General features: G+C 37.7%; 1 protein-coding gene across 14 annotated transcripts in view; it reads left to right on the plus strand.

Annotated features, from left to right (window-relative positions):
* ANKS1B (ankyrin repeat and sterile alpha motif domain containing 1B) overlaps positions 1 to 18,195 on the plus strand; it is a 1,084,349-nt gene that overhangs the window by 752,011 nt on the left and 314,143 nt on the right. For all 14 annotated transcript variants that reach the window (XM_058741681.1, XM_058741678.1, XM_058741679.1 and 11 more), the window contains exon 16: positions 10,739 to 10,837. In XM_058741681.1, coding sequence (XP_058597664.1) covers positions 10,739 to 10,837 — 99 coding nt within the window. The remainder of the gene's footprint in view (positions 1 to 10,738; positions 10,838 to 18,195) is intronic.

An 18,195-nucleotide genomic window follows, 5' to 3' on the forward strand; every position in this document is an offset into this window, starting at 1 on the left:
ACCCTCCCAATTTTGTTCTCATAACTTTCATTCTTTCTAATATCCTTCTCTGTTCTTCTCTGTGATTATCACACCAGGTCTGTCTAAAATAAATTGTGAATACCCTGCTGTCTCCACTATGACCTCTATTACATGCCATAGCCCACATCTTCATCATTATTTTCAAAACAACAGATCAACACTGGCCAGAGCAACTTGTATGCAAATTTGGAGATAGCTTTAAATAACCTTTCTTATTTAGGGACTAGCTTTCCCATAATTCATGCTTGCCCACTTACAGAAATCAATAGGATTATTTGTTTTTGGTGGTTAACTGACTGTGAACCCATCTCTGTCACTTTATATGAACAATTGACTCCACTTGTTGGGAGAAAGTCCACAGCCAGTTTCTTATGGACACACTAGGATACCAGATGAATTTCTCCCTTCTAATCAGAAAAGCAACAGCTTTTCCAGAAGTTCCTAACTGGGCAAATTTTTTCACATGCCCACCCATAGCTTCAAGGGAGGCTGAAACATTCAATTTGTCCAAACTCCATGGTAGGAGATTGCAAAGGAGGGGATCAGCCTACCAACAATGTCTACCACAACCTAGTAATACAAATGCTGAGTCCATGGAGTATAGATGTTTACATTTGATTGGTATTATTCAATCTCTATCCATGGTTGTTTCAATTTGGACCCTATGTCAGAAGCAATTCTGACTTTTATCTTTACCATCTGGCTTTTCTTTTTGATTCAAATGAAAGATTGTATATAGTTTGGAAATTTGACTCTCCAGTGAGACCAGTTCCTGTGGTTCTCCAACAGATCATATTTTGTCACATTTTCCTCAGATTTCAGTGTCTCCAGGCTATTGATTATTTCAATACAGGCTGTTTACCTCAAGTTCCATGTCACCCAATTCCTCCATCCATTCTTCACACTGTAGCCAGAGTATAGTAAAAAATGTAAGTCAGTTTATGTCCTTCAACATTTTCCATTGCACTTAGAATAAAATCAAAGCCCTTATCAGGGTCTGTGTTACCTATGCCCCTCCAATGTGTTATTTCCCCCTCCAATGTCCTCTTCACCCTCAATCACTAAATTTAGTCTTATTAGCCTTCTGTCTGTTCCTAGAATCTACCTGGCTCTTTTCCTACCTCAGTGCCTTTGCACCTGCTCTTCCTTTTACAATGCCTATCTAATGGCTCTTCTCACGGTTGGGTTGCTCCTTTTAATCACTCATGTGTCAATTTACATGTCACTTTCTCAGAGAGGCTTTCCTGACCATTCTTTCTAATATAAGTCTCCTTTGTAATTTTTTCTCTAACCGCAGCACTGTATTAATTTTCCTTAAGGCAGTTTTTACTAAGCATGTACACTTGGGCAAATTATTAGCTTCTCTGTGCCTTCAATTCTTTATTTGTAAATAAGGGTAATAATTGTACCAACCACAGGGGTTGTTGTAAGCAATAAACAAAATAAAGCCCTTAATAGTTCGTGGCCTGTATAAAACTTGGCTAAATAATAATTACTTGTGGGTTTTTTTTTACTTTGTTATTTTCCTGTTTTCGCCACTAGACTATAAGCTCTAAAAGCAAAGGGAGCCTATCTGCTCTGCTCTCGCTGTGTCTCAGGACCTAGCCCAGTGTCTGGCACATAGTAAGTGCTCACAACATATTAGGTGAACAAATATATGTTGAATAAACAAATTAAAGGCAGTCCTACATCAGTGGTTGTTTCAATTCTGGACTGGACTCCAGTAGCTCATTTCCAGTGTTCAGTAGCCTCCTCTCTGAGACTGCCAGATTAAGTAAATAAAAATATAAAATCCTAGATAAATTGGAATTTCTATGTTCTATCTGGCAACCCTACTTTCCTCACTACTACCCTCACCCTTAACAAGCAATACTTTTTCTCTTTCTCTCTCTCTCCGCCCCTGCCTTTCTCTTCCTCTTTGCTCTTCTCCTCCTAAGTTTATTTGACTGTTTCTGAATATAGCTCTCAGTATCAGGTGACCTCATCATCCTTAAATCTGGAGATATCTGCTCCTTGAGGACAACCATTTCTTTAATGGACTAATAAGTCGTCTTTATGATCAGTCTACCAGTTCCCAGAGGACTAAATTATCCACCTTCAGCATCCCAGCCTCCTTCAGCCTGGACAGGCTTCTCAGGAGACTACAACGGACTGTCTTTTCTCCAGATTCAGAACATGTTAAATTAGGGACACAAATGTCCTTTATCCATTCCCAGACATTTTCTACCTTACTGGTTGATTTTCAGAAATCCCCCTCCCTAAATCCTGGCTTTGAAAGAGACCTAAAGAGAAGAAATGCAAACATGGCCTTTCCCAGTTGACCAGCCAGATAGTTTGACAAGGCTCTACAGAAGAGCTGAGAAATGCCAAATTGATGTCATGATGTTATTTCCCACCTCCTAGCATAGTCCTGGCTCAGAACATGAGAAGTTACTTGGTGCTTTAGCCAGACTCTATCACTTATATTAACATGCTTGGCTCTAGATTACACTAAGGCAGTTGGAAGAACTAACTGCTTAACCTTTCAGAAGGTAAATAATTTATTTGAAATAAAATGTGTTGGAGAAACCATGGCAGTCAATCTCAGCGGTGTGTCAATATATATGTAAGGCTGTGGCTGAAAATAGCATCATGGGAGTGACTTCTTGGCAGTGTTACACATCCTTGACTGGAATCTCCATCTAGAAAGTGTCCTCTACTGAACATTTGGTTCCTTTTCGGTAGTGAAGGAAACATGAGTGTCACAATCCGAAAGAGTAAAACATTGATCTCAGATCCATCGTGTACTAACTGTGTGAACTTGCTAAATGGTTTCACAGCTCTGGGGGGGACCTGAGTGGCTCAATCCGTTAAGTGTCTGACTTCAGCTCAGGTCATGATATGGTTTGTGAGTTCGAGCCCCACATTGGGCTCTCTGTTGTCAGCCCAGAAGCTCTTTCAGGTTTCACAGCTGTGGGACTCAGTTTCTTTGTCTGAAGTATGAAGATATTGCCTCCTGTGTTAGAACTTAGAACTTAGAACTTATATTGCTTCTCGGCCTTTTGGCTAAGATCAAGTGTAGAACTTGGAACTTACTAAGGTTCTAAATAAGGTGGACAAAGTACCTGGTACTCACTGAATGCTCAATGGCTGCTAGTTAACATTAATCATTTTAGGCACTTTTTTCCTGCTTCATACTGTGTGGCTGTGTTGCTTATACTCAGGACCAAATTCTTGTTGTTCCACCAGAGAGAAGCCTTCCTTTTAGGGCTCTGTATCACCAGTGAGAGATCACTTGAAGAGGACCCTGTTGCAAATATGAAGGTGCCATGTTCCTCTTCTGTTAAGAGCAGGGTGTCCAAGCTAACCTAATTGCTGCTCATTTTTCTCTTGTGAGGCACTGGGGAATGTTCAGCATATTAGATGGAAGAACAAAACTCAGATACCTGCCAAGATTATGTACAGCCTACCCAAGGAAAAAAATTTTTTTAAACTTCACAGCTTATGATTGGAAAAGGACACAGGACAGCTGCTAACTGTTTTCATCTCTACTTTTGGCATGTTCTTCTAATAGCTCTCCTGTCACACTCAGTCTGCAACACAGTGGGAACTAAAAGAGTAGGACTGAGGTGGCCCTCCAGCCGCATCCCACCCCCCTGCTCAGACTCAGCTATTGGGAAAGACCATTTAAAACATTTAATATCCTCCCCACCCCTTTGGGAATGGTGCAACCCAGCTAGGCACCACGCTTCAAAAGAGAGAGGGAAGTTAAAGCTTTGCAGTTAGTGAGGGAACGTTTAGACAAGAAAACCCCCCAGGTCCCTGCCAACCCTGATTCCATGATTCAGTGAACAGAAAAGACTGGAGCAGAGGAGGGAAGAATAGGTCAGACAGCTTTCCAAATCCTGTTCTATAAAGAAAAAGTCATTGTTACTCAAACGTTGTGAAATCAAACGTAAACTATGTTGGAACACTTGCGTTCAAATGTGAATTTCATATGGCTCTAAAGCAAAATGCAAATGGTTTCGGTCTAGCTACATTTTTGTACTGAACCTTTTCTCTCCTAAACTAACTGCACTGGAGGTGGTACCAGATAAGAGTTATAAGAAAGGCTCCCATTAGCTATGGAAGCAAGTTAACTGCCTACCTCAGAGAGCTATGGTGAGAATTAAATACAGTGATATGTCTAAGGCATAAGAACAGTGCCTGGCACAGAATAAGAACTCAGTAAGTGTGTAATTTACTCTATGCTTACACGAACTGCTATTAGTGTGAAAATCGAAAGAAGACAGTGGGTGTTCATAAGCTTTATATTTTCATATGAATGTATCTGGAAGAAAGTAAGAGCATACAAATACGTTTTGTTCACATCAGCATTTCTTCTTGTAGGACTTGTGGATTAACATCTTTAAAATTGAATAGGCTTTCTCTTGCATCTGTGAAACTTTTGACCAAGACAGTACAAGTTACTGTATAAATGACTTTGAGGTATTTTATATATATGCATAATTCTAAAATCTACATGAAAACATGTCTCAAAGGAATTAGGATTGTAACTTATGATATCATCAAACCTTGCGCAATACTTTGAAAATAAATACCTGATTACTTAACTTCCTCCCCACTCTGTCTTTCCATAGCGTCAGAACAGATGTTTCAAAGGGGATATAGGCCTGAAAGATAAAGAGGGGGAAACTGGTAGCATAAAACGCATTGTAATCACGTTCGCTGCTAAATAGTGATCCTAAAAACTAATTCTAAGATATGTTATTTATTAAAATATATACCTTACATATATAAGATGCTCTCTAACTTATTGCTCAGTGATGTGACATTTACTTGAATCAATAATCCATGTGGTCTTAAGAACTTAAAAAACTCTCTTCCTAAGCTAAGAATGTGAAGATTTAGTTAAGTTTTGAGCAAGAAATTCCCTTGCAGTAGACAGAATATTTTCAAATGGAGGGCTAAGGTAGAGAGGTAAAAAATATACACTATTTTTCTCCACTGTCATTTCATTCATGTAAGAGAGGGAATTAAAATTGGAAGAAGCACACACACACACACACACACACACTTTTTAAATTTTTAAAAATAAAATTGGAAGAAGCACATCATCCATTATCTGATCACTTATGGTACCCATATTTCTGTCTGATAAACAAAATAAAGCTTTGTTCCAACACTGATAGGGGAATTATAAATCTGGGACTTATCCCAATAGTTACCATCCTAATCATGCAGAAAAGGCATGTATTGGGTTTACTTGTAAGTTGATATCAAATTGACTCAAAGCCTTTATAGAGGCTAAGAGGCAGCATTATTCCAAGAATATTATATGTGTGTCTCCATGTGTGAGTTTGCAAGATCTTACTATCATTCTATTATACAAATATTCTCTTTTGAATATTTCAGGCCATACAAATTGTGGAGAAGAATCTAGTTTAGTTAATTATAGAGCAAAAGAAATTTTCTCCAATTGACAGCATCCTCTTGATTTTTTCAGTCTTTGACTAAAGAGAGAGAATAAATAACATCCAACTTAAGCCTATATTAAAAAGAAACAAGTTCCCTATAGTCCTTAAATATGTTTCCCTAGCATTTGTAGGCACTTATTATATATAATATGCAATGTGAAGGAAAGTTTGCTGAATTAATATGATATGATACTGAGGTTATGAAAATAAGAGGAGCTCTGAGAGAAACAAATGATTAATTTAGATATATTTGAGATGATTTCAATAAATAGCTGTTCTATTTCTTATGTAGAATTAAGAACAAAACACTGCTTTTTATTCTGTTTGGTCATCTTCTTTGCTTATCACTGCTGGAAAAATCTAATACATAAAGTATGCTCCCCAGAGTCAGAGAAATTTCAGTTTTCAGTGCATAAAATACATTATTTTTCCTCATTCCATGACTTAAGAAAGCAATAAAGACCCCCTGGATTAGATATTTCTTGTCAGTAAAAGAACAGCTATTCTAAAAACACTGCCTTGGGCCTTTGATCCTTCTATTAGGTCATTAACTAAGCAACTTTATCTACTCATTATTATTCCCTAAGCGCCTTGTGCAATGTGCCTGGTAGCATGCTAACAAAATAATAAATTACTCCTCAATTGGGCTTGTCATTTTGATAGCGTGTATTTCTAGCCCTGTAATAAAGAAACACTAATGAAAATAGAATGGCTACTATTTTTTCTTAACGACTGAAAAATCAGAAGAAAATTTGCTAAACGTCCTTAAATTTTATGTTCATGAACTTTGACTAAGAAGCACATCAATAATATCCTAAGGATGACTCATGAGTATTTCTGACTCCCTGTTCTGATTCCCTTGTGATCCCCATTTTTGCCCCATCTGTGTGATTCAAGTATAGTTTAAATGCCTTTAATTGTGGAGAAGTACTGTCTAGTAGAATTTTCTAAGATAACAGAAAAATTCTCTGTTTGTGTTGTCCAGTATTGTAGCCACCAGCCATGTGTGGCCAATGCATTTTTTTGAAATCAGGTTTGAAAAGAATCAATTAGATATGGCAATTTAGAAGCCTTTCTTACCATTTGGCAGAGACATTCTATGGAGTTAGTGAGGGTAAAGGCTTATTGTAGTGGGTTGAGAAGTAAATGGGAGATGCAGAAGTAGACACAGCATGCGTACTGGGGATGAGGAGGTAGAGAGTGCAGTATAGTAGATGGTTAAGCAGAAGACACACATAATGAAGCTCTACTCCAAAAACCATTGATCTAGCAGTCATGTGAAAAATGAATGGAGGAGGGAGAAAGCTAGAGTTTATGTTCAGCTATTATTGAGGAAAAAAAAAAGCTGGGATTTTTCTAACATTTAGTGAAGGCAGGTGATAACATGAGAATAAATTCCAGCTCCCCAGGAAGAATGGAAATGTTTATTGTCCTTGATGGCACATCTGTTACCCAAGTGCAAATGAAATGGTTAGTTGCAAGACGTGAAATATTTTATTTTTCTCCAAAAAGCTGTAAGAATCCATGATATTACAAAACTAAGGTATTCTATCATTTATTTTAATAAGAAATGTTATAAATTCCTACCTAGTCCTGAGATTAATTTGTCAAGAAAAAAAGTGCATTCTTGCACTTCTCTGTAATTACTGTTGACCCTTGAACAATGCAGGGGTTCAGGGTGCTGACCTCACCCCCACACCTGTACCGTGCAGCCAAAACTCTGCATATAATTTTTGATTCCCCCCAAAGCTTAACTACTAATACCTTCTGTTGACAGGAAGCCTTAGTAATAGCATTAACAGTCAATTTACATAGATTTTGCATGTTATGTGTATCATATACTGTATTTTTATAATAAACCAGAGAAAAGAAAATTTTATTAAGAAAGTCATAAAGAAAAGCCAATAGATCTGCAGTACTGTACTGTATTTGTTTTAAAAATCAAGGTTTAAATGGACCCTTGCAGTTCAAACCCATGTTGTTCAAGAGTCAACTGTACTTCTTAAAGCTATCTTTAGGTTGCAAGTTCTGAAACACTAAAATGTAATTGCAATGTAAATGTAACTTCAAATTATACAATCTATATTTATATGTAAGGATACTAATCAAAAGTTGGACATGACTGAAATCATACCGCTTTAGAACTGAATGAGTATTCATTGAACTACATTTTACGGGTGAGGACCATGAGGCCTAGAAATAATACATGACTTAACCAAGTTTACCCAAACAAGATTTAGATCCAGATCTCCAGACTCCAAGCCTACTGGTGTTTCAAAAAAAAAAAAAAAAAGACTGGCTAGATGATGCACAGGATATTTCTGGTATCTCTATATATTACAATAAGAGAGAAAATAGAAAATTTCTAACAGCATGCCTCATTGGGGACAGTGAATCCTTTTCTTTATGTTTCCAAAATTAGTACCATTTCCCCTTGGGCACATTCTCACCATTTGCACTGTGCTTCCCAAATTTTCACTCATTTTTCAAAAGTGTTTGGTAATTATTCCATATGCTAGGAAATTTGCCCCAAAGAGATGTCTAACTTCCCTACAATTTTTCAAAAAGGTTCTTCCTACTGAAGATAGAGAAGACAGTATATTGGTAGTTTAGAAGAACAGTGGTTTTAAGGATTTAATTTTTCAAATAATTTCATTATTCAAACACTAAAAACAAATTATCAGGATTACCTATAGATATTAGGTATCTATATTTACTGAAACAGAAGACACAGACAGAAGACAAACACAAGACACATCAGAATTCTGGTCTGTCTTGTGTATGCACAAAGAAACCAGTACATTTTGTATGAGCTGAAGTTGTAGGCTGGTAATTTAGCCCATGGAAAACCTGGTAGTGATCTAACACATAGATGGACAATGTTTTTTTGTTTCTTATTTTTTGTCTTCTGTTTTTGTTTTTTAAGATCCTTTTAACTCCTTTTGGAAAACCCTTTAGAGACTAAAAGTCAAATATAGAGTGGTATCATATATCCTACTCATGACATGCTAGTCCATTTCTGAAAATAAAAACACTTTCTCAAAATGAAGCCATTTATATTCTTAGCCATGCTCTATTGTGTGCACAGAGTAATTTCTTGAGAGCAATGTTTCCTGTGGCATTTTGCCAAGACTGGCTTTATTTGTTTTTCATTAGGCTTTTCATTATCATGCTGCTATATACCTGGCTCGTTCTGCTTCCTCTGAGAAGGCCAGGGTAGCTTAAGCATAGGAATGATACCATGAGTAGGTGGAATGTTTGTGTCCAGTGAATGCCCACTTTAAATCTCTAACTATGGTACCATTCTTACAGCTTTAATCTTTCTAAGAACAATCAATTATCCATTATAATGTAGTATGATATTAAATTGTTTATATCCATCTGTTCTGTCCCTGTACAGAGAAAGATATTAGTCTCACTTTGTACCACACTAGACTGGCCCATCCTCCTTTATTATCTCAGGAAAAGGCATCATGATCCACCCCCACTGCCCAAGACTAGAACTAATGTGTGTCCTGCGTTTCTCCATCATTCAGTATATTCAGTCACTGAATCAAGCTTCTTGATAGTTTTCAAACCACCCATTTCTTTCTATCTCCCATGGTCACCACCTTGGTCTAAGCCCACATCGTCTCTAGAACAACCGCAGTAGCCTCCCAAGAGTCTCCATGCTCTGAGGATTGCCCTTTCCAATTCACTCTCTTTTGCTTTAACTGTCTATCAGCACCACCGCTCTCCATAAATATGTGTTCTGTAATTTCTACTCATAAGTGCTTTTGTGTTACACATTAGTAGGACAGTTTGATTTGTTCAGAAGAGGAGTGATCCAATTCTGAGCTTCTCTACAGACCTCTCAATTTAAAGGAAAACTCTAGCTTACAAACTACAAAAGACTAAAATCTTTAGGTACAAAATAAACAATTTATAAATTTTTGTATTAGAATATTAATCAAAGGCCTAAAAAATCATTGAAATCAGAGAATTTCAGGATTAGGTTGGTCCTTGGAGACCCTGTAGCTCAACTTTGTCATTTTATAGGTAAGGAAACAGAGGCCCAGCCACAGAATCTAAAATTGATCTTTCCAAATTTGAAATATCATCATGTAACTCCTTTTCTTAAAATTTGTCCGTGACTTCCTGTTACGGTCAGGATGAAGTCTGAATTCCTCAGCCTGGTGTACAATGTCTGAACAGTCTGCTTTGGCTTACCTTGCCAGCCTTACCTTTTGTTCCTCTCTCCAACTCAGCCAAGAAGCCAGTGCTTCCAAATGTGCTGTGTTCTTTCTCACCCATAGGACATTGCACATAATTCCACTTTTGTCCTTCCTCTTTTGAGTGCTAGGTCCTAACCAGGCTTCAGTCATGATCTGAACTGAAAACAGTCATGAACTGAAAACACATCCTGGATCCCCTCAGGGCCCCCAAGCACGTGCTACCACCATAGCATATTCACAGCATCTTAACTGAGTTTGAAAATCTGTTTCCATACCTGGAATGGAAAGAATAAAGACAGGGGCCTGCAAATTATTCATTGTTGTATCGCCATATCTTGATCAGAGATGTCTGGCATTCAGTGTTTTAAGATTAATTATTAATTCTCACTTTTAACGTGCCTAGTATGCTATAATTTTTAATCAGTTTTCTTCTCAAAATCTATTTTAAAAATTGTTTTTATTATTTATATATTTTTTGAGACACAGAGAGCACATGCACAAGTGGGGAAGGGGCAGAGAAAGGGGGATAGAGGATCTGAAGCAGGCTCTGCACCCCCAGCGGACAGCCCAATGTGGGGCTCAAACTCACGAATTGCAAGATCATGACCTGGGCCAAAGTCGGACACTTAATCAACTGAACCACCCAGGCGCCCCTCAAAATCTATTTTTAGGGGAAGACAAAACTGATTCATTCATATCAACATATAGGCAGATCACTGATGATCCTAAACAGCAGCTCTTCCTAGAAGCACTTACATTCTTCCAGGAACAGAGTTTGAAGCCACAGGAATGAATCCCCAATGCAGATAACCCAACCATAAATAGTAAGTCATGAGAGCATTTCTGGGGGGAAGGAAGCTTTCCCAGAACCTTCAACTCAGTCACATAGGTGACCTCTTACTTGCCCTCACCCTCACTGAAGAATGACTGTTTTGTATGTAGAAATCAGATCACTTGTTGGTTATTTTTCTCTGCATTAAATAAATCATTATTTACCCATAGTAAAAATGCCTGAATTAACTTGTAACATTTCTGGCTTTGTTCCAGGGAAGTAATGTTATGGAAGATCAGGATTTATTGGAAATTGGAATCCTTAATTCTGGGCACAGACAAAGAATTCTACAGGCAATCCAGCTCCTTCCAAAGGTAAGCAATGCTTTCTTACCCTGGCCCTATGTACAGCAGTTTTGAGTCCAGATGTGCAAGGGTTATTAGTACTTAGGACAACATTTCTACATTTTGATGCAACTCCCAAAAGCAGTTCTTATTAGGTCCAGCCAAACATTCAGACTCACAAGACTACTATGGGCCATGCTTGGCTTTAGGTTTACCAGAAGGATGTCACAGAGGAAACTCCACTGACCATCAGGGCACCTTCAGAGTTTCTCTTCAGTGAGAGTCCTTTATATTGGTACAAACATCAGCACAGGCCCCTCAAGTGACAGCTCAGGTACAAGAAGACAAAATCAATATTGGATGAGTGTGAGAATGGTCTTGGATTTGAAGTGTCATGTCCCATAAGAGGCAATATCTCTTGTACAATTCTGTAAACTTAGCCTCCAGGGCCAAGGAACCTACCTAATTATAAGCGTCATCACTCGAGAAAGACCAAAGTATCACATCCCCATCAGGTATTTGTAGTTCATGTATAAATCCTCCCAGTCAAGATGCAATTTGCCAACCAAGGTGGCATTTTAACTGTAAGCACTGTTACCTAGCAACAGAGTTGACCTTCTGTTTCCAGATAAGGTTTCATAGGAGCCTAAAGCAAGAGGTAGGATCCTAGCACTGGTCTGCAAGATATGTAGGACTTTAACTGATAAGGAAAGGGAAAACGTTTCAGGGGTCAGCAGAAATCATATAAATATAAATATAAGTTGCAAGGAATATTAGGAGAATAGCGATACTGTGTGATTTAAAATGCAATGGGATTTGCACAACAATGTGAATGTCCTCAATCATTGCCACTAAATTGTACACTTAAAAATGGTTAAGGGGGTAAATTTTATGTTTTATTATTTCACCACAGTTTAATAATTTTTTAAAAAAGAAAAAAATCCAATGTAATTAAAACAATTAGAGAGTAGAGAGTATAGTCAGAGATAAAGCAGTAAAAGTAGGTTGGGTTAGTTTGTGTCAGGCTAAGGAATTTGAAATTTGTTCTGTAGACACTAGGGAACAGACATGACTGGACTGCTTTAGACCAGTCAATTTGGGAGGCAGTTTACAATAGGAATTAGAAGGAGGAAAAGTTGAAGTTGGGTCAACCAGCTGGGAAAAGATTCAGGGGCCAAGACTGAAAGCAGATGAGCAGTAATACACCTAGATATAAGAACTTATATACTTTGTATTCTCCTCTGCTCTTTTCCTTCCTAATGAGGCTATAATTTCTCAGAATGAGAAAGATAAATATTAACCACTGTTTCTAAGGAAGTGATCTGATGAAATTTGCCAACTGACAGTGAACTGAGTTTCTACTGATAGAAAGCTAACACTTTTGCAAATTCAAGGAGAGTTAAGCATACAAAGGAGTTGCATCATACAATATTCTACAGTAAAAGGAAAACAATAAAGCGACCTTAGAACTAATTCCAGAAGTAATTCTTATAAGCGTATTGTTCACCTCACTACTTTTGTATCTTACAATATTACTTCCTCAGCAAGTTGCTCCTCATTCTCAACAAGGACTTCGGCACTACTGTATCCCCAACACCCAGTCCAGTGTGCAGTGCATCATAGGCACTCAATAAACTAAGGGACTATCCCCTTGTCACAATGCTACCCATCATTTAAAGTTCAGTTCAAGTAGCTCCATATCACTTCCTTTGTGAAACTTCCCCTAAAAGGGAACCACTCCTCTCACATTGGTAATTATCACCCTAGTCCAAACCAACCACCTCTAACTGGACTAGCATGATGGGTTCTAATCTATCATCTCTAAGTTAGACTACTGGAGTCAATTTCTCATTGGTTCTCTCTAGCTTGGATAATTAATTCATAGACACCTAATCTCTGTACTAGTTACCTTTCTTATGACTCTACATTTGAATTTCCACACAGCATCCAGAATGATCCTTCTCCTTCTCAAATGTAAATCAGATCATGCCACGCCCTGTTTAAAGTATCCAATGGATTCCCTTCTCACTTAGAATAAAATCCTTATCATAGCCTACAGAAGTCAATAGGATCTGGCCCGTTCCCACCTCTATGACCTCATCTCTCACTCTCCTATTTCCCTAAACTCTAGTTATGTGGCTTCTTCTTGTTCCAGAATATACCAAGCTCATTTTTGCCTCAAGCCCTTTCCATATTGGTCTCTGTCTGGAAAGCCTTTTATTCAGATTTTCACACTTGCTCCTATACATCATCAAACCTCTATTCGGCTACGATCTCCTCACGGAGGCTTTCAGACCTCAAAGTCACACTCCTCACATACTATCTATCACTGTCCTTCCCATTGCCCTGCATTAGTTTCTCCATGGCACCTATGGCTATCCAAAATTACATTATTTATTTGTTTGGTTTTTTCCTTATTTTTCATCTCTCTCCCAAAATTCAGGACCCATGAGCTTAGGGACCTTGACTATCTTGTTCCCTTCTATATACCCAGCCCTAGAACAGTGCCAATAACATCTAGGTGGTCAAAAAAAAAATGTTTGTAGAAGGCAGGAATACACTGCTGTCTCTTTCCTCGGATATTTGATAGCTCTATGCCTGTCCTGAAGGTACTAATAACACTCTACCACTTCTGACATTAGAAACATCCTGAAGGCAGAGACAGTGTCGCATCCATCCGTGAATTTCCCAGTGTTCTTAGACCAATACATGTGCATTAGCAGAGTGAAAGAGTGAGTGACTGAATGAATGAATATATTCCTCATGGTATTCAAATATACATTTTCTCAAATCAGTGTGCTCAATAAGATATATCTGTAATAGTGTACAGGCCATTTGATAATGAGAAACAGAAGAACCTGAACTCAGAATTATTTGGAGAATAAATGGAGTGTTTATTTTTAAGACAGAATATCATTCCCATTAGAGAAAACAATGTAACCGAAACAATACAAAATTAAGCTTTTATCAAGAGGCTGATGTGAAAGTGCTTATCATGCACCCAAATGAGTAGAGAATATATAAAAACATCCACACACGTGTTCAGCAGCACAAACAGAATGTTATAATGCTACAAATTGATGCTTTGCCTTCTTAGGTAATGAGCCCAATCTTCAGATGGTTAATAGTGTAATTTTACTGCCAGCACATTCATTTGCATTCACTCTAACTTTGCGCTGCTGCAAAAGGGACACAATGTCTCTTTGTTGTGTTTATGCAGTTTTAGTGTTCAGAGTATCTGTTCTTCATCTGTCACGAAAAATATTCCATGATTGCTACCTGAAATCCTTTAATTAACATATTGTGTTTTGCAATCCGTGAGATTGTTCCTAAACAGAGAAAAGGTGGTTTGCTAAATGCAATCTTGATCTGTTAGCACACTTCAAAGCATGTTTTTTCATGCTTTATTTGTATTTGTTGTTTCAAGTTTCAAAGACAAAAGTTTATTCCTTTGGTAATAGTGATTTTTCTTTACTGTATCCTTTTTAATATTGAAATATTGGCCAGTGCAAAGGTCTGCATGTTCTCGAGTACATTTGATACATCAAACACATGGAAAGTATTCCTATGTTCTAAGCGCAGACATAGTAAGAGCAGTAAGCACATGAATTCCTCTCTTCCACTCATTATTTCCCTCTGTCTTTTATAATGCTTGACCTTTAGTAGCAAAGCTTAATTATCCAGTTTCACCCAATATCCACTTTCCTCACCAACCCCAGTTCAGTCTTTTCTTAGGTCTAAAAGTTTCCCAGGACTTCTGAAGATCAAATTTCACCCTTTTTCTCTTTTTAAGAAAGGAACCATGACATGAGAATGTGACTTATTTTTCACTCTCCTAGAAACTGTAAGCATATTGGACTTTTTCTGTCCCCTAGACTTGGGGAAATTATCTGATTACTTATTTTGCAACACATAATTTACCTTTTCTTAGGTAAGAATTCCATGTGACCAAGTATTTGGATAATCCTCTAAAAACCTTTTAAAAAGGCATAATGTCTTTTGTCCTTTGACAATATAACACTTGGAAGTCAGGAATTCAAAAACACTTTCATTTTAAAGGTTTACAAGACTGTGTCAAAGCCCATATTATGTCAGCTGTCTTAATCTCTGTCATCCTGAATCAAATGTATTCTTGGCACACTAGCAACTTTTATGTCACCTGCCCACTTCTTTTTCAATATTTCCTTTCCTGATATTTTTATGTTTTTTATCTTTTGGATGTTTTGAGTAGTTGTTTATACTCACTATCCCCCCCCTTTTTTTTTTTTGCTCCCATTAATTCTTCAACCTTCTTGGGTCTAACTAGTTCCTCTGCTACCACTTCACACAAGCAGTGCTAAGGTTACCAGTAGGGAAGAAAGTCCATAAACCCCCTTCCACCTTCACTTGCTTTAGCTGTAGTAGATTCTCATACTCATGTTAACTGTCTTATTGTTGTCTTTTGGCTCCTCCAATATCTGGTTATCTTCATGCATCTCTGATGCTCCCTCTCCTCCCCTGTGCATTTTCCTCAGTTAAATGTTGGAGTTCCTCAAAACTCCCAACTCAACAATATTTAGTGACTACTAAACGTTGTTATCACAGGACTCTTGATCATAGTACATTTTCTGATATTCACTGTTTGGTTCATCATTGCCATAGCCTACTTCTACTTTACAGCATAACAAATATTTAACATTTCAGCTGCTCATTATCTCTCAGTTCAGTTCAATTTAACCAGTATTTGTTGGGCTACATATTTTCAATTATTTTTTCAAGAATGACCCTGAACACTTCTGGTTGGACTAAAAAACACCTTTCCTATCCTCATTTTAAGATTTTGGTTAAAAAAAAAAACAACAACAGAGTTATCTGTTATTTCAATAGAAAAACAAGATTCTGTGTTTGTTATCTATTGCTATATAACAAATTACCCAAACCTTAGTGGCATATAAAAACAACATTTATTATTTCAGAGTTTCTGTGGGCCAAGAATCCAGGAGCTGCATAACTGGGTCCTTGGTTCTGGGTCTCTCACAGAGCTATAGTCATCTCAAGACCCAAGTGGGAGGGTCCCACTGCCTAGCTCACTCTTGTGGTTGTAGGAAAGTTTCTGTTCCTCAAGGGTTTTTGGACAGAAGTCTTAACACTTCACAAGCTGTTGGCCTCTGTCAATTCCTGTCATATAGGCCTCACCATAAGTATCTCACAATAGGCATCTGGTTCCAACAGTACAGCAAGTGAAAGGACAAGAGAGGGCTAGGGAGATGGAAGTCACGGTCTTTGGAACATGCCATCCTTTTGCCATATTCTATTCATGAGAACCAAGTCACTAGATTAAGCCCACATACAAGAGGAAGTGTTTACAGATGCTGTAAATACCTGGAGGTGAGATCACTGGGGGACCACATCAGAAGACTGCTCACTGCAAATATACTTTATACTGATCCACTTTACAGTCTAGTTTCCATGTCTACATTTGTGGTTAAAGTGGAATAACCCATCAGTAATAACAACAAAAAAAGATTCTTTTATTTCCATGGGCCATCTTTTTTTTATATTTGTTTGTTTCTTTGTTTACTAAATGCTTATTTTTTATTATTTTTTATTTTTTAATATAATTTATCTCCATGGGGCTGTGATATTCACAGTTAGATGATTTAGAAGCCACATTTGCAACTGCCTCTCAAAAAAGAGACACATGTCTCTGGTCTGCAGAGTCAAGTGTGAAATAGCATCATACAATCATACACAAATCAGAGACCTTGGAGATGAGATGAATACACATAAAGACTTCACAATCTAAACAACACTAATCTAAGTGATAACACACAAATCAGAAATCCCACAAAACATTATAAATTCTTAAAACATGTTTAGTCTTTATTGGTGCCTCACCACTGAAAGCATATTTCCATCTATATTAGGAAAGTGAATTGGTCAAAGTCTATTGGACAAGATGTTAAGGATGTTAGCAAACACATTTTTTAAATTTATTTTGAAACAGAGAGAAAGAGAGAGAGAGAGAGCACAGTAGGGGCAGAGAGAGAATCCCAAGCAGGCTCTGTGCTGTCAGTGCAGAGCCCAAGGCAGGGCTCAGTTTCACAACCTGTGAGATCATGCATGACCTGAGCTGAAATCAAAAGTTGGACGCCACCCAGGTGCCCCACATTTTTAAAAACAACCAAAGCTAGAAGTAAAAGGGACCATGTAACCTTAAGCCTGATTAGAACAAATAGAAAAAGGCAACAGTTGACTAAAGAAACCAACCAAACAAACAAACAAACAAACAAACAAAAAAACCAGCTGGTGAGCAGGACTGTAAAGATAAACTGGCAGGGACTGAGAACTCAAACACTTTTAAGGACAGGACATAGGGAGTGGCAGAAACTGTGGCGAAATAGAAAACACAAGCCCTGCCCCCCCCCAAAATACTAGGTTTTTCCCCCGACTTTATAAATAAAACAAAGCACTGGGGACCAAAGTTGGTTATAGCTGTTACAATGGATTCACAGGTTATTTCAGATATCAAGAGAAGTATTATGGGTGTGACATTATCTCAGTTTGGCTTCCTGTCCAAAACTGTTCTCTTAAAGACTCTAGTTCTTTCAAGTTCCTTAAAATTCATATGTGTGTTAATTCTAGTCTTGATGGTTGATGAAGATGTGTATAAGCTTTAGGGAAAAAGTGTTTAACCAGTATAATTTCTTTAGAAGTCTAAAATGGAAGGTTCAGTCTTATTTCCCTGACACTTAGAAAAATGACAGACACTTATTCCTGTTTCTTCTGGTATTTTTCAGAAGGGCAATGACAAAATGTAGGCTGCAGGCACAGAAGCTCTCAAGGTACATTTGACAGGGTAACTTTTCATTCTCCCATGCCATCACTCACTTTCCATCTACCCTCATTATTTTTACTTGCATTTCTTTGTTTTTGCCAGCTGGCATCTTAAACTTTGTGCTACCCAATGTTGACCTACCAGCCTATGAACATCTGGCTGAAAATATACTCTTCAACAAAATCCCACACAAATATATGCACCATTAGCATTAGGGGTCTTAACTTAAAGTTAATACACAATTGGACCCAGAGTTTAGAGTATTCTACTTCCTTTAGGTCTGGTGAGACAAACTGTGGTGGTCTGAGAGTCTTTTCAAGTTCTATTTAGTTCTGCAAATGTCTTATGATTCTGGGACAAACAGATATGCTCACTTAGGTCAGTGTAAAAGCTTACTTACTTCTCAGGAGAAGTGTTGGTGCCATTGGAGAATAGGGAAGGCAGAAAGACTAATTGACCTTAAAGTGAAAAACTTAGGTAATTTGTAGTCTGTAAATCTTAAAGTGAGAGCAAATCATTCAGATCTTTTCTATTATCTCTTAGCCCAGCAACTCTGATGGCCTCTGAAGCA

Source organism: Neofelis nebulosa, chromosome 8 (assembly GCF_028018385.1).
Source record: "Neofelis nebulosa isolate mNeoNeb1 chromosome 8, mNeoNeb1.pri, whole genome shotgun sequence".
NCBI classification, from domain to species: Eukaryota; Metazoa; Chordata; class Mammalia; order Carnivora; family Felidae; genus Neofelis; species Neofelis nebulosa.